The 24,823-nt window shown below is 61.2% G+C and overlaps 1 protein-coding gene across 1 annotated transcript; it reads right to left on the minus strand.

Annotated features, from left to right (window-relative positions):
- Nucleotides 1-1,800: 1,800 nt before the first annotated feature.
- TNFAIP2 (TNF alpha induced protein 2) lies at nt 1,801-14,646 on the minus strand. The gene is made up of 12 exons (XM_082386298.1): nt 14,256-14,646; nt 12,051-12,414; nt 11,103-11,742; nt 8,797-8,911; nt 8,520-8,642; nt 8,233-8,333; nt 7,514-7,612; nt 6,797-6,920; nt 5,775-5,897; nt 5,423-5,578; nt 5,113-5,234; nt 1,801-3,613 (listed from the first exon to the last, which is right to left on the minus strand). The coding sequence occupies exons 2-12, from the start codon at nt 12,397-12,399 to the stop codon at nt 3,472-3,474; spliced, it is 2,094 nt and encodes a 697-aa protein (XP_082242424.1). The 5' UTR covers nt 12,400-12,414; nt 14,256-14,646; the 3' UTR covers nt 1,801-3,471.
- Between the last annotated feature and the right edge of the window lie 10,177 nt (nt 14,647-24,823).

The following is a 24,823-nucleotide window of genomic DNA, read 5'->3' on the forward strand; positions in this document are numbered from 1 at the left end:
CAAATTGCCTCTTCCAAGCCCTCCAGCACTTTCCCTTTACAGCTGGAGTGAACCCCAACTCCCAGCCCCAGTGAAGGCCCCCGGACCCCCTCCTGCTTCTCTGGGTGTGTCTCACTCCACTGCCCACTCTCGGCCACCCCAGCCCTTGAGCTCTTTCTTTCCCTAAAACCTGAGCCCCTCCCAGTTCCCACCTCCTGGCGTGGCCAGGCTGTCCCCGTCCCGCACTGCCCCTTTCCCGTCTGTGCAAATGGGTCACCATGCGTGGTCCCCTCCTCAGTGAGCACTCCCCGTGGCCGCAGGGAGAGCTGGCCCTCCGCCCTGTAACTGCGGCATCACTCCCTCCCCATCTCCCCCTGCACTTGGGCCTGGACTGTTTACTTACTTGCTCCTTGTTCTTTCCCGGCCTCGGCCAGCTCCCCCCACCCCCCCGGCCCCCAGCAGGGGTGGGGCAAGGGCTGCAGGGTCCCACCCATGCTTGTCCCACCATCGACCGTGGCCTCCCTTCCAGTGCACAGGAGCCTGGACGGGGGAGCCGGGTCTTGGGGCCCCCGTCCAGGCTCTGCCCTCTGTCCCCTCTGCCCAGTGACTCACTCCCCCACTCTGGGGCAAATCCTCCCCTGAAAGGAATTTTCCTGCGGCGACCGGGAAGTTACTGAAGTAGGCGGCCCGAGCTGGCGACCCTGGCGGGAACTCTTACATCTCTACACCTCCTGCAGGAACAGCAATGTGTCCCTAACTGCGACTGCCATCTTCTCGTTGCCCTTCGCCTGCCCCGCGGGGGGTGGCCCTTCCTGCGCTGGAGTTGACCTGGCCCCGCTCCCACCCACCCCAGGGTGCCTGCCTCGGGCTGCCTCTATTCTCCTCGGACCCCGGCCCACCCCGCTGCTGCGAGACTGGGGGTCTCAGCACCTCGGCACTTTTGGGCCCCAATCCATCCTCTTTGGTCCATTAATGTCTGCCCTGATTGACTTTAAACTTTCCATCTGGTCCTCAGCTCCTTTCTCGTCTCCCTGCGCAACCCCCTTCCCTCCTGCTCCCTCACCCCGTACTCTGCGGGAGGAGCTGGGGGGACCCACGGCCACTCCCACCACGTGCTGCCAGGCTCAACACGCCCAGGACCCCGCATGCACTCGGAGCCCAAATGCAGGGCGTCCCCAGTCGCCACTGTCCCCTCCCCTCCCCTCCTTGCTCAACACTGCTTGGTGGGTCCACCCCACCCCCATCTCATCTGAAAGGACCTTCCCTCCCCATCCAGGCCTTTCCTGCCAGACTCCAGACTCCACCCACCCTTGGCTCCCTTGGGCCCCCCCCTCAGCTCTGTGGAATGTGTTCACCCAGCTTCCCCTTTCCCTCCCAGGGACTCTGCCCTTCCCCCAGTCCTGGGCCAGGATGGGGATGCAGAGGACAGCTGGGGTCAGCTCTGTTCACAGCTGAAGCCTTCAAGGTCAATTCCAGAAATATGAGAGTCAGTTCCCACTGGGCCCTGTGCGTGGAGCTGAAATGATTGTCTGGAGGCTCTGCCTGACCCCTCCTCAGTAAAGGACTGTGGGGAGGCTGGACAGGGTCTTGATCACCCTTTACAGGTGAGGGAACTGAAGGGTGAAGTGAGGGGCCTTGCCCCAAAGCACACCCTCCCAAAGCTCACGCTCACAGGTAAGAAGGGGGCCAGGAGGCACTGGGGGGGCCGGGGTCATTGGGGATTTGACACAGAACCTGGGGGCACAGGGTCTGCCAGACCCCAGGAGGCTGAGAAAGCCACTGATGGCCCGTCCTTGCTCCCCAAATAAATCACTCCACAGCCACTTTTGAAATCAGCTTTATATCAAGCTATAAAAACCAAGATCATGTTATAAAAAAACACATACAAAAGCAGTACTATCAAAAATAATAATAATAACATCAAACATGCTAACTCCTACAAATGTACACAGGCCTTTGTGCACCATTTACACGGGCCAGTTTCTGGCCACAGTACCTGGAAAGAGGCAGCACAAACCCAAGAGAGCTGGCTGCAAACCCCGTCACGGCGTGCCCAGAGGCGCAGGCGAGGTGGAGTCGTGCCTAAGTCTGACTGCCGAGAGTCTCTGGGGTAAGCAGAGGCCAAGGAGGGTAACTGAACCCATGTTTTCCTGGGGTAGAACAAGGGGGATGGGTGGAGGCTGTGGTAGGTAAAATAACGCCCCCCCCGCAAAGATGCCCACGTCCTCATCCCTGGACCTGTGACTACGTCAGGTTCCAAGGCAAAGAGGAGTTAAGGGGTCAGGTGGAATTAAGGTTGCTAATCAGCTGAACTTAACATCAGAAGAGGATCCTGGATTGTCTGGGTAGGTCAAAGGTCATTGTCTGGGTGGGTCAAAGGTCATCACTGGGGTCCTTAAGGAAGGAAGATGGAGGCAGGAGAGGGGTACTGAGATGTGAAAAAGAGATCGACCGGCCATTGCTGGCTTTGGAGATGGAAGGGGGCCACTAGCCAAGAAATAGGGGAGGCCGGCCTCTAAAAACTGGAAAAGGCAAGGAAATGCCCCGCCAGAGCGTCCAGAAGGAACCAGCCCGGCTGACACCTTGGCTTAAGCCCACTAGACCCATGTGAGACTTCTGACCTCCACAACTGAAAGAGAGTTCTTGTTTTAAGCTACTAAGCTTGTGGAAGTTTGCTGAAGTGGCAATAGGAAACTAATCCAGAGGCCAAGGAGTCAGAAGTCAAGCTTGCCCTGCCCAGACCTCAGCCTGACTTCCAGGGGAGGACCCACAGAGGCACCCTTGGGCCTGTCTCCGTGTGGGGGAAGGCGGAGGCCGAGAAAACCCAGGAGGTCCTTGCCCCTCCTGGACCCATCCTCAGGGGAAGCCCATGGGGAAGCAGAGAAGGGTCAGGGGCTGAGCTGCAGGGGCTCTGATGCCAGCCCTGCCCCCAGCTTGCCATGTGACCCCACAGGCCCCTTTCCAGGTCCCAGATGAGAGCTCATCCTTCCCTTTTCTCGCCTCCAGTTCTGCCTTCCATTCCACGCCCTGGCTGAGCCCAGCTCAACACAGCCCTGGACCAGAGGAGGCAGGAGGGGTGAGGCTCAGGCCCCCACCCAGGAGCTGGGGAGGCGCCGAGACCCAGGCTGGAAGGACTCCATAGACAGGCGGTGACCCCGGAGCTCTGTCCCCTGGCCACTCCCCCTCCTGGCCCCCTCCTTCAGCGCGTGCAAGATCCGCTGTCATCTACAGGGAGCTTCTCATGTGTGGCCTCCTTGGCTTCCCATAGCTGCCCCCCGCCACGGGAGGGGTAAACAAGCCAGGGCCTGTCCAGTTCCCGCGGCCCAGGGACCTGCGCCTAGGCCAGGGCTGGTCAGAAGCAGCAGCAGAAGGCAGGACGCCCGTGAGAGGCCGTGTGGGGCTGTGAAGCTGGTGCTGGTCTGAACGGCCCCCGAATGGGGCGGCATCCGATGCTCGCCAGGAGCTCACAAGCAGGTCAGGCCGCAGAAACAGCTAACCAACCTTTATAAGTGAAAATAGGGACTTGGAGGGCTCGTGCGCCCCTGTGTTGATGTCTAGGATGCTCCGGATGCTCCTGACTTCACTGCTGGACAGATTCCCCTTGACGGCCAGGATGGCACTCAGGTGGCCTTTGCTGGCAAAGAGAGTATCCTATCAGTCCAGCCCGCTCGCCAACACCCCTGCTCACACCCCTCCCAGCTCCCCAGACTCTGGGCCGGAGCCACAGGGCACTGCAGCCAACCCCCTGCCCACGAGCAGCACCCCCCACACACTCTCCTTTGCCCACTGAGCTCCAGCGGCACTGGCCACCGTGCGTCTCCAGAGTGCGCCAAGCTCCCGCCCAGCTGGGGCCTTTGCGCTGGCTGTCCCTCCTGGAATGCTCTTCCCCACGCTCTTGAGCTCACCAGCTTCTTCTCACCCTTTAGCTCTCAGCTAAAACGTCACCTCCCCTGAGAGGCTTTCCCATCTCTAAAGTCAGCACCTCCTGTCATTCACAACCCTGGTTAAACAATCTTTAAAACTTGCAATTGTACTCCTTTGCCTGATTACCTCATCCTTGCTAACCTTAAACAGACTGTAAGTAACATGAGGGAGAACGAAGACCTGGTCTGTCTTGTACTTCATTGCATCCTGGTGCCTAAAACAGAGCCCAGTACCTAGTAGGAGACCACTCAATAACTGTTGGTGGGATGGGTGGATGGTTGGGTGGGTGGATGGATGGATGGATAGGTCAGTGGACAAATGGATAGATGGATGGATAGGTGGAAGGGTGGATGAATGGGGGGTGGATGGGTGGATGGATCAATGGATGGACAGATGAGTCCGTGGGCAGGTGATCAGACGGACGGATAGAAGATGGGGTAGCAGATGGGTAACTAGGTGCTGGTATGAGTGGGGAGATGGATGGCTGAGTGTGTAAGTGAGGGGATGGGTAGGTGAGTAGGTGGAGTGGATCAGCCAGTGGCTGCACTAGGCTATGCTGGGACCGTCCAACTCGTATCTCATAACTGGAACAGTCTGACAGTATCAGGGGACTCAGCCCATAGAATCATCAGGGGACTCAGCCCATAGAATCAATCTCCCTGACTCAGCAGATCCTCAGGCAGCCAGGGGCTAAGCCTCCGCTCCGGAACAGGGGTACTAGGACCCAGGGCACAGGTCACGTCCCTGAGGGCCTCTAGGCTGAGTGGTGGACCCCAGCTTCACTACTGACTCGCCATGGCCTCCAGCAGGTCCCTGGTCTCTCTGATCCCCCTCTGAGGGACAGTTTCATAAAGGCTAAGAACGTGGGCTGTGGAGCCAGAACCCCTGGCTTTGTCGTCTTAGCTCTACCACTGACTAGCTGTGTTACCCTGGACACATTCCTTAATCTCCCCAGGTCTCATCTGTAAACGGGGATGAAGAGTGTCAGCCTCATAGGGTGGCAGTAAGGACTGAGTGAACGGCCACTGTACAGATCTGGGCAGGGCGGCCGGCACACAGCACTCAGCAAAGGGACTGCATCACGGTGGCCGGTATCTGAGCTCTACCCACCCTGGAGGGACTCAATTCCGGCTCCACCAGGCCCTGACCACAGTCGGGGACATCAGGGCCATGCTGCCTGCCCAGGTCCTCTGGTGCCCCTGTTCTCACCTGAAGTCAGGGTACCAGGTGGCATACGTGGCCACCTCGATCTTGATGGCACTGGGGTCTTGCAGGCGAATAATCTCCGCGAGCGTGGGGAGGGCACGATGCAGCCAGGTGGCCGGGGAGCCCTGCAGGCACAGGCCTGGTCGGAGGGAGGCTGTCCGTGCCCCGGAGGCCACCCAGGGGCCCAGAGAGGCTCAGGTCTGACCTGACTGGGTTTGGAGAGGCCCAGAGGGGCGGTCCTGGCCCATGAGGAGCTTGGAGCAGGAGGGCAGCCTATGGAAGCGGGAGCTGGGAGGGGCGGGCGGGGGCTTACGTTCTGAGTGCAGAAGTGCTGGATGAGCTCGGCGTTGGCCCGGATGTGCCCCGCCAGCTGCTGCTGCTTCTCTGCCGTGTTGAGGACCAGGCGCCGCTTGCTGAGGCGGATGATGTACTCCTTCACCAGGTGCAGGTGTACAGCCTCCATGAGCTCCTGGGTGGGCGAGTGGGCAGGGTCACGTGAGCCAACAGACAGGGAACTCACCACCTCCCTCGAAGCTTCGAAGCCAGGGTCCAGGGAGGGGCGGATGCCAGAGCAGAGGAGCGCATCCGTGTGTGCGCATGTGTGTCCAGACCACCCCCCCCCCTCCCCGCCACCGGCTCCCGCCACCAGCTCAGCAACCCCTTACCTCCCGGAAACAGTCCTGCAGTTCAGAGAACTCGGGCAGCCTCTCGTCCACCACGGAGATAATTTCCTCCAGGGTCTGCGCGGGGGCCGCCCAGCGGGTCTGCGTGAACCTCTTGAACAGCGGCTGCGAAAGGAGAGAAGCAGGATGTCTGGCCACGCCCTGCAGAGGAAGGGCCAGCCGCAGAAACATGCACACACAGACACACACGGACACACGGGGTCCAGGACAGGGGCCGGGGATGCTAAGGACACCCAGGGAAGCCAGGGAGCACTCGGGCCCTGCTCACAGGCAGGGACTGGAGGCGTGGTCTGCACACCCTTCTCAGAGGCCGACCAGCTGCCATCTGCCTGCCCTGAGGCCTTTTCCACTGGCCGCCCTCCTTAAATAAATAAATTCCTGCATAAACAAAGCCTTGTGCCTGGCTGGGCCTGTGAGGACCCGGCCAAGTCATCCAGGGTCACCGCCTGGCCACCCACAGCTTCTGGGCATTGAGGCCAGGGCGGGTTCCCATGGAGGGCAGGCAGGGAGTCCCTCCTCTTCCTTTCCTGAGACCCCTGCCTCATCCTCTGCTAAAGGCGCTAAAGGGTTTCCGTGGGTTTCTCGGCCCACAGCAGACGTGGTGATGGCTGCCAAGGCTCTGAGCATCGCAGCTGGCAGTTAGGCACGGGGACAGGGCGTGGGCAGGAGGGTCTGGGGGAGTCGCAGGAAAAGTACATGCAAACTTGAGGACTGGATTGCGTCTAAGGGGGACGGGCACTGAAGCTTCCTGTCTGCACCCGAGGGCCCTGGGCGGCCCTCTGAGGCCAAGCCCCGGGCTGAAGCGCTGGGAGTGAGGCCAAGGGCCCGCCATGGCCCCATCACCTGGGCGCCACCAGCCTCGCTACAGCTGGCCTCACACCACGCCTTCCACATGCCAGCCCTTTGCTTCTGCCATCCTCCCTGCCCAGCCCCCTCCCAGGCCCTCCCCGCCCTCCCCCAGCACTAGACTCAGCATGTGACACGCGGCAGGAGGCTCCAGCTACCTTCAGGACCCCAAACAGGTTCTGGAGCAGGGTATCAACGCCATGACTCTTGAGCTCATTCAGGGGGCTCAGCAGGTGGCTCGGGAGGTCCTGTGGTATCTGCCACTTCTGGTCCACGAACATCCTGGAAGGACATGGGAGGCAGGGAGATCACACCAGTCCTGCCCAGAGAGCCCGTCAGCCTGAGGCAAATCTTCCTAAACCATTACTCTAGAACCCTCACTGGCTCCCCATTCCCCGTGGGCGCAGGTCCAAGTCATCCCACCCATGCTGCCTAGGCAGGGCCCAGCCTTCCCACCCCCAGCACACACGTAACACCACATCCTCTTCTAACTGACGGCCTCTCCACAGCTCACTTTGCTCATCTGCTTAATGGACGTGATCACTGTACCTACCTAATAGGGTTGTCATAAGGATAAAACAAAATAAAGTAAATCAGTTGCGCGAGTGCTTGACCCACCAGCACTAGATAAACGTTCACTGCTGCTGCCACCGCTGCCGCCGCCACAGGCCCCGGCATTTCCTTATGGACCTGCTCGTTTTAATTCAACATCTCTGCTGAAGCTGCTCCTCCCGCCCCCCTCCCCCATCCCAGGCACCTCCCGGCCGCCTTCCAGCTACCCTCTCTCTCTCTCACAGGCAGGCAGCCCCAGTGATTCCCGCTCCCACAAACCCCACCCAGTGCCCTCACCCACAAACCCCACCCAGTGCCCTCACCGGAAGGAGAGGCAGTTGTTGATGTTGGCGATGACATTGGCCCTGTAATTTCTCAGCTGTTTGCACCTCTCCAGAAATTCATCAAAGGAACGCTGGTAGCTGGTGAAACCCGAAAGGGAACATGCGGGGCCAGCACGAACACCGGGACAGGAGCAGCCCGCCTGGGTTTACATATGGGCTCCCCGCAGCACAGGGCGGGGCCCCTAGCCCCGAAGGAACCTGTAACTGGCTTCACGTGCTCAGGCCAGTGGGGCCAGGGCCCCTGCAGAGCTACTGAAGAGGGTGTCCACCCCGCTCTGCTGCCTCCCTCCTTCCCCCAGGCCCCCTCTAGAGCTGGAAGACTGGAGGCGTGGGCCACGCAGGAGTCCTCAGAGGAGGAGGAGGGAGTCAGCCAAGAGAACCGTGAGGGTGCAGACTGGGGCGTCCCCTGATGGGGAGGCCAGTGTCTCAGCCCCTCACGGGGCATCTTCTTTGCAGCTGGGGGCTGCTCTGCTGGGAGCTTTGCTGAGAGCAGGTGGTCAGATTACCTGAGGCTCTGAGCACCCAGGGGGGTGGTACAGGGGGATGAGGACTCCTGCTCATAATGACAGACACCCTAGGGGCAGGGAGGGGGCACTGATCTAGCTTGGCTCCCCACCTGGGGCACGAGGGAGGGGCGGGGGCACTGAGAGGGGTGGCCGCAGGGACCCCTTCCTGTGCGCGCACAGGCCGTCACCCACCTCTTGAGGAACGCAGCCAGCTCCACCAACAGCATGTGCTTTATCTGCGTGCCCAGGTCAAGGGTGATGCTCTCGGCCTTGGCCTGGCCCTGGGAGATGATCTGCAGGGGTGAGGTGAACTGAGCAGGAGCCCACCTGGTCTAGGGCTGGGGCGGGGCCAGGTGTGGGGGTCGGTGAGACATGGAAAAGGGGGGCTGTGCTCAGGGGCGAGCGTGTGTCTGCACGCGAGGATGTGGGCTCGGTACCCTGCACTAGCGCACTAGCACACGAGGGGCAGCCCGTGCTACCTGGATGATGTCAATGGCCAGCTCACTGTGGCAGTGGCCGTCCAGCCTCTGGGGAGCCACATCCTGGCTCCAGCGCTGCGACTCCAGCTCCAGGGCGCGGGCCATCAGCTCCTTCACGCTGTCCTTGGGGGAGGAGGGGCTGGTCAGGGGAGCGCGAAGCGGAGCCCACGTGGACGTGCCTGTCAGGCTCCCTGCCACGTCCTGTCTGCCCCGGCCCCCCCTCCGCTTCCTTCCCGCCCCTCCTTTGCCCCGGCTCTGGCGCTGGCGCTGGACTCACCACCTCATTGGAGAGGAACGTGGCCTCCAGCAGCCGGATCTGCTTGGGGGACAGGAGGCTCCCAAGCCTGACTCCTTGCAGCTCACCGGCCAGCTTGGGGCTGTTGATGATGTCACTGTGGGCAGAGGGGGCTGGCATGAGGAAAACTCACACCACCCCTCAGGCAAGAGCCCTCCTCCTCGGCCTCAGCCTCTAGCAGGCCCAGAACTCAGCTGCCTTCCCTCCACCTAATCCCATCCCTGCTTCCCCATCACATGTGATGGGTCCTCCATTTGCTCAGTTGGATTCAGGCCCCAAACCCTGGAATCATCGTGCCTCCTTTTACTCCCTCACCCCCATCTGCTCCTGCTCCAAAATACTGCCCCGAAACTGATGAGCCTCAAGATACCCCGCTAGAGGCACCCCACTGCCCAGCCACCACCCTCTCTCGCCTGGCTCGCTGCAGGGCTCCCCTCCCTGGCTCTCCGCTTCTGCCCTCACCTCCAACAATCCCCCCTCCACCCAACAGGCAGTACCGCCTCTCAGGTCTGATCTCCCGGCTCTAAGGGCTCCCCGCTCTCACACAGATAGAATGCAACTCCTTACCCTCTGCCTCCTTCTCACCCGTCCCCCGCCACACTCCAGCCCTGCTGGCCTTGGACATCCACTAGCCCTGTGGCCCCTTCCACCCCCAGCCGGGTCTGCTGCCCCCAGAGGTGGGCCAGTCCAAGCAGGAAGGGCTGTTCCCGCACCACCCTGAACTGCTCTGTGGAGGCAGATCCACCCATCCCCATGGCACCTCTGTTGGGTCCCAGAGCCCCCTGGGGACTGCCCAGCCCTGGCACTTCCTCAGGGACCTTGTCTGCCTGGAGGCTCAAGAATGGCCCTCTCTGCCCCTCCCCCAGCCTGGATGCGCTGTGTCCCTTTGCTCCCCGCACTTCTGGCCACACAGGCCTCCACGGAGCCACCCAGGACTCCCCCCCTCGGGGCTCCATGCCCGGCTGGCCTCAGTTTCCTGCTGCAGTGACCCCAGTGGGTCCCAGGCTAAAATCTCCTGGGGTCACTGGGACAGGAAGGCTGAGGGTGAGAGGTGCGAGTGCCTGGCATTTCCTGGTGAGTCAGGACAAGCAAGAAGGAACAGGTTCAGAGCCGCCCTGACCCTCCCGTAACCCCTGCCCTGTGCCAATTTCCCTATGCCCTGCAGACTCCTCATCCACCACTCCCCACCGGCCCTTCCTCCGGCCCCCGCGGGAGGCGGACCCACCAGCACCGACCGAGACCACTGGCCACCCAGATGTGTCCCCGAGATGCTTGGACATCGCTCACACGGGCTACACCTCCAGGCTTTCTGTGGGCTTTACACTAGGTGCCGGGGCCAGTCCCTATGGGAACCCCTGGCCTCTCGTGCCCTGGTCACTTCCACGCTGCAGTATAAGTTTCTCCCCACCCAGCTTGTGTGAACAACCAGCGTGCCCAGAGATCCAGAGGTCCGGGGAAATGAGGGGATGCCTGAGGCGGTACCCAGCTGGTAACCAGGTATCCTCCACTGGCAGAGCGAACCTTCCAAACTGAGGAGCTCCAGGCCTCGGTGGCCAGAACCCAGCTCTGCGTGGCCTCACTGAATGACCCTGCACAATGGGGATCTTTCCAGCAGGCCCAGCGGCCCCACCCTGCCCCTGCTCCCTGTCCTGCCTGGGGGTGCCCCCAAGGGCCTGCTGGATAATCCAAACACTGACGAGCTCCACACTGCTCCCAGAATGCTTCACAGCTCAGCCTCAGGCCCTGGAAGATGACTCCCTTTGCCGGGAACACCACCCTCCCTCTGCCTTCTTACTGGCCTGTCCTCCTCTTTCCTCCCCTGCCTGACTGCCTGACTTCTATTAGACTGTGAGCTGCCCCAGAGCAGCAAACTCCTGTGGCAGGCAGAAGTCTGCGCCGCCTCTTCCGAGCTGGCTTCCCGGGCTGACCCAGGCGAGGTCAGGGCCCCCTCCTCCGGGCTCCCCTGCCACACCCCTTCCTGCTCTGGATGGGCGCTCCTTCATGCCCTCCCCAGACTGGGAACTCATGAATGAATGATGAAGTCCCTGCCATTCTCTGTGCCTCAGTTTCCCCAACTGTGGAATGGGGCCGAGGCCCAAGAGACTAAGGACTCCAAGGGCAAAGCAGACCCAGCCCAGGCCCTGCCCCCTTGAGTCCAAGCCCATCTGTGCCGTTCTCCCACCTGGGACTCCCTGCACGCGGTGACAGCCCCTGCAGAGCGGCTTCCCTGCCCCTGGGGCCCCGCCCAGCACCCGGGCGCCCGGGCGCCCGGCCGCCCAGCCGCTCACTTGGGGTAGAGGTTCTGCACCCAGAGCAGCAGCACGTAGGTGTCGCGTTCGCTCAGCTCGAACTGCGCCAAGTCCGCCAGGTGCGCCGCGAAGTGCTCGTGGTAGCTCTGGGCGTAGGCCGCCACCACGGCGAACTCGGCAGGGAACAGCGGCTTCAGCCGCTCCACCACGGCCTCCAGGTCCTCCTTCATGGTGCGGCCCATGTGCAGGAAGGCGCGCTCGGCCTCCGTGCGGCCCTCGGCAGCCGCGGCCGGCCGCTGGCCCAGGCGCTCTTCGGCCGCCTGCGCCACGCCGCGCCGCCACAGCTGCAGCCAGCGCCGGGGCCGCGTGGCCGCCAGCGCCGAGGGCGCGGGCCCCGCCGCCGCCGCCGCCGCCGCGCGATCCTCGCGCTCCTGCTCGGCCAGCACGGCCAGCGCCCGGCGCAGCCGCTCCGGCGCCGCCTCCAGCGGCCGGCGCAGCAGGCCGAGCACCTGGTCGCGCAGCAGCACGTACAGCGCCTCCACCTTGCTCTGGCGCCGCAGCAGCTCCTCGTCGCTCATGCCGCCCGCCGCCACCGCCGCCTGCAGCTCCCGCTCCAGCGCCAGCAGCGGCCCCGCCGCCTCCAGCCGCCCGTGCTCCAGGTCGGCCTTGAGCTCCTCCACTGCGGCCAGGACCCGACGTTAGCGCGGCCCGGGGCTCCGACACCCACCAGTCGCCTCCCGTGGGCCGAGACCTCAGAAGGTGAGGTGAGGCGCCCGAGGAGGCGAGTCGACGTCCCAGACAGGACCGAGGACCCCTCCGCCCACTCCCAGCCCCTGAGATCGGGGTGCGCAGGGGAAAGGCCGCAAGGGAGACACCTCCGCGCCCACCTTCCCCGCCCTCTCTGTCCTGGCTGAGTGGGGCATCCACTCCAGTGAGCCCCCATCCTGCCCAGACCCTGCCCGGCTGGGACCTGGGGCCCCTGCCTACCTGTGGGCAGCCGGCCAGCCGGCCGGGGCTGGGGCTCAGAGTCGCCCTCTGTCTCTGCTGAGCTGGGCTGACTCTTCTTCTTCCTCCCTTTGGTGAAGACGCTAAACATGTTGGCCAGGCCTTTCGACTTCTTCTTCTTCTTCTTCTTCTTCGCAGCCTCTTCTCCATCCCTGTCTGGGGCTTCCTCGGCCTCCAGGGGTGGCACCAGGTCCTCGGAGGAGGCCTCGGACATGGAGGCTTCTGACTCCGCCTCCGAGGCGAAGGGCAACTTCTGGGGGCTTCCGGGGAAGTCAAGGGCCCCTGGCGCAGGCTGCTGGCCCGGAAAGCCTTGGGAGGTCATCTTCAGCATCACGCCGGCTCAGGCCTGCGGGTTGGCAAGGGGAGGGAATGAAAGGGTCAGCGGTCACCAGGGGATGGGCCTGGCTCCCGGCTCCCCGGCCCAGGTACACAGCCAGGTTGATGTGTTTTCACCCGTATGACCACCAGGCTCTGGCCTTCTGCTGGCCCAGATGGGCACCAACAACTCAACTCTCTCCCTGGACACCAGTTCCTCAGTACCCACCGCCCCTCCGAGAACTGCCGAGGCAGGGAGGAAGCTGGGGTTGGGAGGCATTCCAGACAGAAGGGGGCCCTCACTTCATTTTGGCAAATCCTTCCTTGACAGCCCACCCTCTGGGCAGGGAGAAGGGACTGCGGGGCATGAGAAACACCCCGGATCCCACGAGACCCTGGGGGAGCAGGCAGAGCACGGGCCGCTGTCCCACGGCACAGGGCGAGAACCAAGGTCCAGAAAAGTCACAGAGCACGAGAGGCTGGGCCGAGGCGGGAATCCAGCCCCAGCCCCGTCCTCCATCTTGCCTGTTCTTCTCTTGACTCGTGCAGCTTTGGGGTCACCGAGGAACGTTCTGAGCGGAAACACGGCTGCTCCGGCTGGGACCACAGGGTAGGCAGGGCCTGACCCCCATCATGACCTTGGGGCTCAAGTCTACAGAAACCATAGTGCCCCCTCAAACTTCAGGGGGTCTTTCCCATGTCAGTAGGGACAAGGGCCCCAATGAGGCACAGGGCTGTCTGAGGTCACACGGCAACTCAGACTGGAAACCCAAGCTTCCCGGCTCCATGCACCCTGCCTGCTCCCAAATGGGGTGACATCATCATCACAAAAGCGTCCACCTTCTGGGCGCTTCCTGAGTGCCCATCCCGTCACTTCCGCACTCCCTTCCAAGAGGCGTGTTATTTTCCTCATCTCACACAACTAGCTCAGAGAGGCTTAAAATGCCCCAATGGTCAACAGCTTGGGCTTGGAACTCAGATCCCCTGGCTCCGGGCACCCCTGCCTCGTGGCCCCCAACACCTCGCGAGCTGCATTCAGAGGGGCAACACCCTCCCCAGCGCCTTGACCATTGTGGGCCGGTGGAGGGGAACATGGCTGACCCCAAAGGAGGGAGCGGGGCAGGGCTGGGCCTCCCTGGTAACTGGGGTGACCCATAACCACAGTGCCTGCCCCACCACCCAAGAGTAAACACACCAAGTCGTGACTCATACAAAACAATGACTTCAGTTCGCCCCTGCAACGGGCCTGCAAGGCAGATGGGGTGATCCAATCATCCAGGGAGAGAAATTGAGGCAGCAGGAGGCGGGGTGGGATTAGGCCTGTCAGACTTTCTACAACCCCTACTGCCTCCCCATCGGCCCAGCCTCCTCTCGCATCCGCCCAGGGACTCGTCCCACACCCCTGAGCTTGACCAGAGCCACTCAGTGGCCAGGAAGCCGGGCTTTCTCCCACTCCCACTGGTTTCACCAGATGCCTGGGCAGAGTCCTACACTGCTGGATCTCCGCTGCGTCCCCTGTGCCATTTGGCCTGAGAGTTCCACTCCAGAACCAAGCAGGGGGTACTCTGGGAAGCCCCAAAGCCAGGGTCCCCAGGTGCAAGGCCACTGGGCATTTCTGCCCTGCCGACCCCTTGCCCCAGCTTCCCTCCCAATCCATCCCATCTTCATGCCAGGCACCCACAGGAGCTGGTCTGGCCGGCTGGCTGGGGCTGCTCAGTGCCACCCTGGGCCCCCAGGCCCCACCTCTGCCCCCCGCTGGGGTGAGGGAGAGGGCCATCTGACCCGCTGTGCTCCCGCCGGCCTCCCCTCTGCCCTCACTGCCCCCCACCTCCTCCGGCCCCACGCGTGCTAGGCTCTACCCAACCTCCAGACCTGGCTCCTGCAGGTCCCCGCATGGCATCGCTGCCTCCTCGCCTCTGTGGCACAAACTCTCCTCACCCTTCAGGGTCCTGCAGCAGCCCCCTTGGCCCACGTCCCAGGCCTTGACTCTGAGGCAGCTGGTGCAGTAGAAAGAAAACAACTGTGGGCTTAGCTGTACCACCCACTAGGGTGTGGACCAGACTCCACCCTTCCTTCATAGGCCTTAGTCTCCCTATCTGGGAAATGGGGATGAGGACCCCACCTCATAGTGCTGCTGAAAGGATGTGAGGAAACCACTCAGACACATGCTGGCCCCTAGCCAGGCCTCAGTAAGGGTCTGCGTCACGTGTCCCAGTGTCTGTCAGGCTAACCCTGGCGCCCGGATACAGCAGAAGAGGGCAGGAGAGGGATCCTTTAAGGCCAGGCTCGCAGCTGGGCACACTGAGACAGGAAGGGGAGTGCTCCGAGTCATACCCTGTGGCCACAGCCTGTGGCCCAACAGTGGCACCCCTCAGGTCCTCCCAGCACCCCCAGCTTCTCCTCAGGCACACACTCCTTCCCGGGTCCTCACTTCCTCACTCCTTCCCGGGTCAGGGCTGAGGTCCACCCAAGCCTCCCTGGCCCCTGTGCCTAGCTCCTCTGTGCCTATAGGTCCTGCTTCCTACCGCAAAAGGAAGGGACACCCGGCACCTTTCCCCAGAGCCCCTCCCTGATGCTTTTTGCAGGACGCAGTCCTCTGCTGGGAGCATCTAACCCGGACCCTCTGCACCCTGACGCAGCAGCTCAGGCCGGGGGCCTCAGTTTCCCTAGAAGAGGGGCTGCCAGAGACCTGCACTCCGTCCCGCCCCCTTGGTCCCCTCCGTCGCTCCGGCCGCTGCTCCCTCGCGGGATCGGGCCGGAGACCCGGGGTCAGGGCGGGCGGGCAGCGGCGCGGAGAGGTTGGGGACGGACGCACCGCGGGCGGAGGTCACTTACTGTGTCTGGGCCGGGCCGCCGCTGTCTGGGCAGAGCCGGGCGCCGCCTGAAATAGACGCAGACTCCGCCCCCGCCCGCCCCGCCCGTCCCGCCCGCCGCCTCCGCGGAAAACCCGCGGGCGAAGGCCAACGCAGAGCGTGGCGGGGGCTGCCTGTGTCCCGTGTCCGGTGTCGCGCCCCCCCCCCCGAGGCGGTGCGGGGCCTGCCTAGCAGGGGAGCGGGGGAAGGGGTCACGACCTCCCACTAGCCCGGGCGGGGTGACTGGGCTGGCCAGGCGTCGCCAGGCTGTGTCGGGCGCGGGACCGGCACCCCGGGCGGACGGAGTGGGTCTGGCGCTGACCCGTTGTCCGACGACGGCTTCCGATTGGCTGGCTGGGAGGGGCCCCCGCGCTCAGGACCACTTTCGCGCGTCACAGAGCCAGCACCCACCCCAGCTGAGCCCAACTGTGGGGAGTCCCCTTCCCCCCGCGGCGTGCGGGGGACGGTCCCACCTGACTCCCTCGGAGGCTGGCCGCGCCGAGAATCACCCCCTCTGGAGAGAGTGTTCCCGCTCTGGGTATCACTGTGGCCGCAGAGAGCCATGGGAGGGGGCCTTCGTGGAGGAGCCTCCCTAAGGGATCGGGGGTTGGTCAGCCATGGACAAAGCACCCGTGCTGGTGCCTTGCATACGCTGTCACCATCGAGTCTTGCTTAAAACGGGGAAATGGCTCACAAAAGTGAGTGACTTGCCCGAGGGCACACAGGCAGTAAACGGTGGTCGGAACCCACACCCAGGCCTGTAGGACTCCCACTGAAGCACTTTCCCTTTCTGGGACCGGCGCTGGGCCCGGACAGGCTCCTAAAGGCACCAGATGGGGACCCCGACAGCTCAGGCTTGAGTCTCACTCAGCCCAGCTTTGTCCGCACTCAGCGTGGCCTTGAGCAGGTCACATCCCTTTCTGGGCCTCAGTTTCCCTATCTAAGCCCTGTTTCTCTGTCAAGGGGCCGGAGGGGTGCTGGTGAAGAGGACCCCTTCCCCGTTTCACATCTTAGGAATTCCTGCCCTCTGGAAAGGACCCTGTGGCTCAGGAATTTCCCGCCTGGGCACCAGCTTCCTTTTTGCTTCTTAATAGAGCCTCTGCTCCTCCCTCCCTTTTGTTTGCCACCCCTCCCCCTCCCTGCTGGTTCCCTGCTCCCCCTGGGAACTGGGCACAGATCTCTGCAGCCTGGGAGGCATGGCCAAGTGGGCAAGGCAGGGGGGAGATGGGGGTGCCCCTTGGAACTGAGAACTTCCTCTCCCTCCTTGGGAATGGTGGCCAAGGGCCAGTTTTGGGCTTGGACATCGATCCTGTCCCTGGGGGTGGCGGTGGGGGGGAAGGGGCGGCTGCAGTAAGAAGGGCTCCACCCCTTCTCTCCCTGTAGCCTCAGGGGTGACATTTTTCAGATCTGAACCAACGGTCACAGTGCCCCTTGACAGGGAGGGTCATCCCAGCTGCTCCCAGTGCATAGACGGGGAGACTAGAGGCCAGAACCCCCCTCCCCCCAAGTTCATCCAGCCAGACAGGGTGACAAGGACAAGAACCAAGGGGTCCTGGCCCAGTGCCTCCGTGGCTGCCTGCTGTGGCCTCATTGCGCAATCCCCACGCCTTCCCGCCAGGCTTCTTCTTCTAACCCCAAACAGATTGGGAAATCGCTGGAGAATCCAAAGTGCTCTGGGTAGTGGGGGGAGGGGACAGTGTCAGGCTCAAAGACCCCACCATCCCCTCAGAGCTCCAGACCCTGGTCTTCAGGAACAGGAAGGATGCTTCACCGGGCAGATGCTGGGCAACCGCCCTCGTCCCCAGCTGCCATGACACCTGCGCTCCCTCTCCATGGCCTCACCGAGCTCCAGGCTGCGGCCAGGGGGTGGGAAAAGCTGCCCTCCCCTCCTGTGGCTGCGTCAGGCATTTCCCCTTTCTGTGAGTTCAAGCATGAGGGTCAAGCATCACATACATGAAACCCCCAACTCAAGGGGAATCCTCTGAAAATAGGGCTGCATAGAGGGCCAAGGGGTGTGACTGTCATTGGGGCCCATAGGGCAGGAGCTATTCTAACCCCCTCTTGACAGATGAGGAAACTGTCCCCAGAGCAGACACTTCCAGAAGGAGCCAAAGGCCAGCCAAGAATTCCACCCTCAGCAGGAAATGAGCATCAGATGCTGGTTGAGAGTGTCCCTGGCCAGCTGCTCTCCCATCCGCCACCTCCCCAGGGGATGGGGGGGGGGGGGCTGCAGCCCAGTTCCACCTGGCAGAGAGGGCAGCACGCAGGAGCAGACTGGCAGTAGACCCTCCAGGCCAGCCCGGAAGTCAAGTGCACCAGCACCTGGCCAGGAGCTGTAGTCAGCTCCTTGCATGCAACCAAGGGCTTGGGAGGCCCAGGACACGTGCCTTCCCTCTGCTTGGAAATGACAGATGACTTTTTTTTTTTAATTGTGGTAAAATACACATAACCAAATGTACCATTTTGACCATTTTAAATATATAGTTCAGTGGCATGATGTTATACATTGTTATGCAACCGTCACCACCATCCATCGCCAGAATTTTTTCACTTTGCAAAACTGAAGCTCCATACTCATTAAACACTAACTCCCCCTCCTCACCTTCCCACTAGCCTGGCACCCACCATTCTACTTTCCATCTCTATAAACTTGACGATTCTAAGTAGCTCATATAAGTGGAATCAAAAGGATGGTGATTGTCCTTTTGTAACTGGCTTATGTAACTTCGCATCATGTCATCAAGGTTCATCCATGTTGTGGCATGTGTCAGAATGTCCTTCCTTTTTAAGCTTGAATAATGTTTCATTGTTTATCTTTTCATCTGTCCATGGACACTTGGGTTGCTGCCGCCTTTTGGCTGTTGTGAGTAATGCTGCTGTGAGCAGGGGAACTCAACTCTCTCCCAGACCCTGCTTCCAGTTCTTTTGGGTAGACAGCTGACATTTGTCGACAGGTGCCAAGCTCTGTTCTAAGTGCTTCACATGCACTAACTGATTTCATCAGACAATCTTATGAAATGGGTACTCCTTAATTATCCCCTTTTCACAGATGAGGAAATTGAGGCACAGATAGTTCCAGTCACGTGGTAGTCAGCGGTGGAGCTGGAAGCCACACACTAAGCCTTGTGCTATGTTACTTATCCCCTAATGTTGATCAACTGAAATACAGCTTGATGCATTTAAGTCTGACACAAGGAAGGACTGACTGCTGGGCTAGGAAGCTTCGATGCAGAAATGGGAGCTTTTACTGCCCTCCACTCCTTTTTCATCTTTGGAAAAAAAAAAAAAAAGATTTCCCAATCTCTTTCACGATCTTGTCCAGCCAATTAACTGAGTGTTCACCCTCACCCTGTGGGGCAGCAGGAGGGGCTGACCCAGTCCTGGCAGCCCAGCCAGAGGATAATGCAGGCGGTGTGTGTTTAACGTCCTCCCTCTATTCCCCCTCCCGAAGCTCCCCGGAAGAGAGGGAGTGGAAGGCAGAAGGGAGCCCATTCTGGCACAGGGCTCAGCAGGTGCAAAAGCCATCTGGGGGATGGGACTGGGACCAAGGGGCACCGGGAGGGCCTGGCTGGCAGGGCGGTGCTGACCGCGGGTGGGCTCCTCCTCACGGCCCTGCCAACTTCCCTCTGTGAGATGACTTGCACTTCCCACTGCCCCAACCCTGGCTCTCACGGCGCTGCTTCTCCCTTCACTTCTCAGGCGGTCACCTGACCTGGGACCCTTCCTGGAGCCTCTTGTTTCCTGGGGATGTCCCACTCACTAAGAGCACTAGGCAGAGCCATCGGATCCTCTGTTGACAGGTGAGGAAACTGAGTCTTGGAGGGGTAAGTGAATGCAAAAGCTGAGGCCTTCAGGCTGGGATCTCTGCTGCCACCCAGCCTTCCCCAAAGGGGAAGTCACTTGCTCAGGGTCATTGGCAGCTGCACCTGACTTTGGCCAGAGTCTCCTGACCCCCCTGAGGACCATGGAATGGCCAGGACAGCTGAGCAGGCACCACCCTCCCAGACCAGCCCCTCCCAGGAGGGCACGCATCAGAGCAGGCCTACCCCGACAGGCAGTGTCCCCCAACCCCCAGGCAGCCGTCTACTTGTTAATAGCCCCTCCCTTCCTCCCAGGAGGAAGTCAGACCCCACACTCCTTTCTGTGTTTGGCAGATGGGGAAAATGAGGCCTGAGGAGAAATGGCTTCCACTGGTGCTCAATGAGCCTGGCCCACTTCCCGTGCTGGAGGTGGGACCACTCGGGAGAAAGCAGGGCCCACTGGGCAGCAGGACCCTAATCCCAGTGTCCTTCTAAGGAGTGTAATGCAGGAGGGCTCCCTGGAGGGACGTCCCTCCAGGGCATCAGGGAATCTCCGTGCCAGCCCCAGTGGCCTGGCCTCTTTCCTAAATGGGCCTGGCTTTTCACAGTGGCTTTCGGTGGTGATGCAAGACGGCCAACTTCAGCTCCTAGCCCTTCAGACCCGGGGCTGCCCTGGTCCAGCAACCTGCGGGCCCTTCTCCCAGACGGCATCATTTCCAGGAAAACAGCCTTACTCCACATAAAGTCCCACCCAGTGACAGAGGCAGGTCACGTGGCAGGAGCTCTGGTGGGAAGCCCAGTGCTGTGCAGAGCCGGCCAAGGCTGAAGGGGAGGGGGGGAAGCCTGCCCCAAACCACCACGGGGCCTACCAGTTCCTCAAGTCCGGGTGTTGGAACGCCTCCTCATCCGACACTAGGGAGCTCTGCCCTTCTAGACTTTGGAGAAGGAAGGCACGATGGTGGGGCTCGGGCATGGGGCCACTTGGACCCTGGGGCACTCCACCACTTACATCTGTGTTTTTTGTTTTTGTTTTTTGGCCACGCCTCGGCTCGTGGGATCTTAGTTCCCCACCCAGGGATGGAACCCCGGCCCTTGGCAGTGAAACCACTGGACCACCAGGGAATTCCCACATCTGTGTTTTTAGGCGCGTTGCCTCACCCTTTGGGACCTCCCAGTCCCTTCTGGAAATGGAGCAGACACTTGCTCAGGGGGTTGCCAGGGAAGGCTCCAAGGAGAGAGCGCATATAAATAACAACAACTGCTACTCGGAGGGAGTGCAAACCCCAGGCCAGGCCCTTATCCAGCACATCAGCATTTTCTTCTGTAATGCTCCCAATTTTACACCAGGAGCTAGAGCCCAGAGAGGTGGAGTAACTGCCCAAAGTCACACAGCTAGGAAGGTGCAGAGCTGGGATCCCAGCCCAGAGAGGTCTGAATCCAGAGGCTAATTCTTTTTCTTTTAATTGAAGTATAGTTGATTTACAATATTATATTAGTTTTAGGTGTACAACATGGTGATTCGATATTTTTCTAGATTATACTCCATTTAAAGTTATTATAAAATAAGAGGTTAATTCTTAACCCCTGCACCGAATCCTTAGGAAGGAGGAAAGTCATAAATCACTGTGCAGAGCCAGCACAGAGTGTGCCCCAGAAACAGCGGGACTTTTCACAACATTCCTCTTTCCCACATACTAAGAGTCCAATACTTGGGGATCCTATCAATCTAAGAGCGTTAGGTTCTCTACCATCTGCTTTCACAGGGCTCAGGAAAGACTGCCGCCCCCCCAACACAACTCCCTCCAACAAAAGCAGGTGCTTCACCAATGCCTGAAATGTCACTATCCCATGGATGTTCCGTGTATACAGCCCACTATCCGTGTATATATCCATGTGTATAGCCACATATATTGCTTCTTACAAGCTCAAGGGTCCTATAAGGAACCCTCATTGTTTCTGGGGAAGGACACAGGGAGATGGGAATAAGGAGACGTTCACTGTATATCCTTTTTGTACCTTTTTAATTTTGAACTATGTGAATGTATCACTAAAACATTAAGGTTAAAAATGAAAACATTTAACAAATGCATTTTATTATTTTTATTTTTTAAAACATTCATTTATTTATTAAACATTCGGTTGCGCCGGGTCGGGTCTTAGTTGTGGCACACGGGATCTTTAGTTGCGGCATGTGGACTCAGTTGCAGCATGCCTGTGGGATCTAGTTCCCTGACCAGGGATTGAACCCGGGCCCCCTGCATTGGGAGCGCAGAGTCTTAGCCACTGGACCATCAGGGAAGTCCCAACAAATGCATTTTAAAAGCCGCTAATGAGCGGGTGGGTGTATGTGCACCCAGAGGATGGGAATCCCTGGGAGGATGAAGGGTTTTGTAATGAGCCCATGGGTCCCAGGAGAGGAGTGGACCCAGAGGTGGGTGTGACCTGTCCAAGTATCAGTCCGCTCCAAGCATTTCACTAGAGCAGGGGCCCAGGGCGGCTGCCCCGAGTCCCTGGAGGCGCTTAGCCACGGGGGTGTGACGGTTCCCAGCAACTCCGCCAAAAAGGGCCCTGCGCTGTCACCCAGCGGGCCCTGATTCCCCCAGACCTGGAGCTCTGTGGCTCAGCCCTCGTCAGCAGCCCCCTCCGATCGTCTGATTGCCTGGCACAGGCCCACTGCCCAGTGCGCTGCACCGACTGGCTGGGGAAGGACCGTCCCATCTCCTCCCCCTGGGCCGAGGATGGACAGTGGCAGACACTGACCTTGGTGGGAGGGGCCTCTGACCTGCTGGAGTTGCCTGAGGGACTCGGAGGGAGCAAAGGAAGGGAGGGGACGGACAGCGGCCCTGGGGACCCCGCAGCCTCCTCTCCCCACCAGGGCAGTGCTGCGGGGCCCCGCCAGGACCACATCCTAGCCGCTGAGGGTGCTGCCCCTGTGTCTAGGGGCCCCACGAGGTCCAGGGCCTGGAAGGAAGGGGCCGGGGTCACCAGGCAAGGAAGGAAGAGGGAGAGGCCGTGCAGGCACGGAGGTGACACGATGACTGCCCCTCGCAGCAAGCCCTTGGTGCCGGGTCTCTGTGGCCGGTGTCATCTACCCCTGAGTTCCCTCATTTGCTAGGTGCTGCCTCCCACGTCGCAGATAAGGAGACCGAGCCTCAGAGGGGAAAGGGCCCAGGTCACCAGCTGTGGGAGGGCAGCGCTGAGACCGGAACACGCTCAAGCATGGGCGAAGGGCCACAGAGGGCACAAGCCCAGGTGGAGCTAGGGTGGACACCCAGGTCCCTCCTGTCACCCCAGGCTATCCTTGGGTAATCAGGCTAGGTTCATCCTGTCCTCGGACCCGAGCACCCTGCCTTGGGCAGGCGGCCCCCGCACTCTTTCACTGCCCTCCAGCCTCATCAAGGACCCACAGGCTCAGGGCCAGAGACCAGAGGTGACCCTCAGTCCACGAAGGAGCCCCAGGAAACATGGGCACTGGGGGAAGCCAAGCTGAGCCGAAGCGGGAAGAGTAGGGGGCCATGCGGGGGGAGGGAGTGGCCAGGCAGAGGTGCGACCAGGGGTCAGAGGTGGGGTCCAGGACCCGAGCTCTAGGGGCAAACAGGATGTCCTGCTGCACAGGGGAACACAGACACCGGGCAAGGCGCCCCCACATCCCCGGGCACTGACAGGGGCTGGCACATTCCAGGAATGCACACACATGTGAACACACACACACACACACACATGCACACACGCACACACGTTTCCTTATCAGCCAGACAACATGGTTCACAAGTCCGGAAGCAGCTCTGAGAACAAGCCCCCTCCCCCCGTGCTTGGCCTGGACAACAGGATGGCCAAGGAAGCACTCTGGCTCTTCGCAAGGCCTCGTGGGACCTGGTGGGCAGGGGGGTCCTGAGCACAGCCCCCAAGCCTGGGGCAGAAAAGCCAATGGCCAGAGCCCTGGACCTGAGCCAGCCCTGGGTCCCCTGGCCGCAGCCCTCCCTCCAGTCCGCAGCCTCCCTGGCCGCACCCTCATAGGAGCTGCCGTCTGGCTTCCTGCTCACCCCAACTTGGCCTTGGGAGGCTGACCCCAGCCCCCAGACTCTGCTGGGCTCACAGGAACATCCACAGGGCACACATACCCACCTGGGCACGGAGGTTCCTGCCAGGAAAACCCTGACTTTCTGTCTCTGGGCCTGGGTCTCAGCCTAAATCCTTCCCACTGCAACATGAAGAGGCTGCTGAGACCCACACCCCTCCCCAGCCTCCTCCTGGGGGCCTTCCCCACTCACTGACACCACCCACCTCAGGATTCACTGACAGAGTCCCCCACCCCTGCACCCAGGCTCTTCTCGGCTTTTTCTTGCAGATGGTGGCCTGGCCAGACACCTGCGAACATGGGGTCACAGGGGGACCAGGGCCTGGCTTTACGGCAGGCTCTTAACTTCACTCTACCCGGCCCGGGAGGCACAGACAGCACCCCTATTTCACAGCTGGAAAAACTGAGGCACAGAGAGGTGAAGAAACTTGCCTACAGTCTCCTGGCTGGAAAGTGGTAGAGCTGAATCCCCTCCCACCTCTGCAGCCTGGCTTAGAAACCCAGCCCCAGGACCCTCAGCCTGCAGCCAAGGGGCTCAGGCAAGGTCAGGCCTATCAGGGTCAGGGTGAGGACCAGGGGCTGCAGGAGGGGGCCTCCTTGAGGGCCCTGGGGCCTGGGACTCAAATGTGGGATGGGGTGGCAGGGGCTCCCGGGGGAGAACCTGGCCAGGCCCAAACCAGATCAAGGCTTCCTCTACTCCCACCCACCCGGCCTGAGGCTCTCACCCAGACCACTGCCGGCCCCTGGGCTTACATGCGGGGTCAGGCTGACCTGGCAATCACCTGCCCCTCCCTAAGGAAAGAGGTGCCCCTCCGATACCTCCCCTCTCCCTGGCTGTGAGGACCCCAGGCCACCCGTGCTGGGGCCTGTTGTGAAGCAGTGCCAACCTCCATCCTCCGCTGGCCTCAGTTTCCCCACTGACACAAGGACCGCCTGTCAGCATCAGCACTCACACACCCGGCCCCGCGCCTGTTCCCGGAGCCTGGGAACCCCATCCTCTCCTCTCCCTCCTTCCCGCCCTGCTCATCCCCACCCCCGCTGGATTCCCCACTTGGGAAGATCTGGACGCTCCCTCGGCCCCCTGCCTGCCCCACCCCTGGCCAGGTGCACCCATGGGACAGGCTGCCCCTGGCACCTGCTCCTGCTCCCCCAGGACCCCGAAAGGGGACTGGGGGGAAAGGCACCTATCGCTGCCTCCTGCAGGATCCTGTCAGTCTCCCCGTCTCAGAGCTCAGCCTTCCTGGCAAGCCCGAGGCTATGGACGCAAATGGGTTCCACAGCAGCCTCAACTGCAGGCTGGAGCCAAATTTCAGTGCCAACTTTTTGTGAGAGGAGAATGAGGAGGGGAGTGCGCAGGGGCACAGCGGGGTAATCTCCTTGCAGCGCCACGTCCGGAGCCGAGACCTGCAGGGTCAACCCCTCATACACACACTCCAGGCTGACACTTGCCCTGCAGCAGCCCCCAACTCTCACTGCTGGGAAGTCCCTCTCACAACTAACCCAAATACCTCAAGCTGCAGAACAAGGCTTGGCCTTTTCTTGTCTCCCAGGGCCCAGGCCTGCTTAGAGCGGGACAGAGCAGCGCCCACCCCACTGGGCAAAGCTCACTAGGCACACGGCACCGGGGGCCCGGGGTCAAAGCCTGTCTTGCTCTGCAGCCACAGGGGTGGGCCTTCCCAGTTCTAGACCTGCCTCAGTCTCCCCATTGGT

Source organism: Balaenoptera borealis (assembly GCF_965194805.1).
Source record: "Balaenoptera borealis genome assembly, chromosome: 3".
Lineage (NCBI taxonomy): Eukaryota > Metazoa > Chordata > Mammalia > Artiodactyla > Balaenopteridae > Balaenoptera > Balaenoptera borealis.

Excerpts from the sequence above, each read along its gene's own strand:
- TNFAIP2 (XM_082386298.1), bottom strand. The coding sequence starts at position 12,399 with ATGCTGAAGATGACCTCCCAAGGCTTTCCGGGCCAGCAGCCTGCGCCA. Across the intron at positions 8,912-11,102 it reads GTGCAGAACCTCTACCCCAA|TGACATCATCAACAGCCCCA; the intron begins GTGAGCGGCTGG and ends CTCTGCCCACAG. Across the intron at positions 8,334-8,519 it reads TGGCCATTGACATCATCCAG|ATCATCTCCCAGGGCCAGGC; the intron begins GTAGCACGGGCT and ends TCACCCCTGCAG.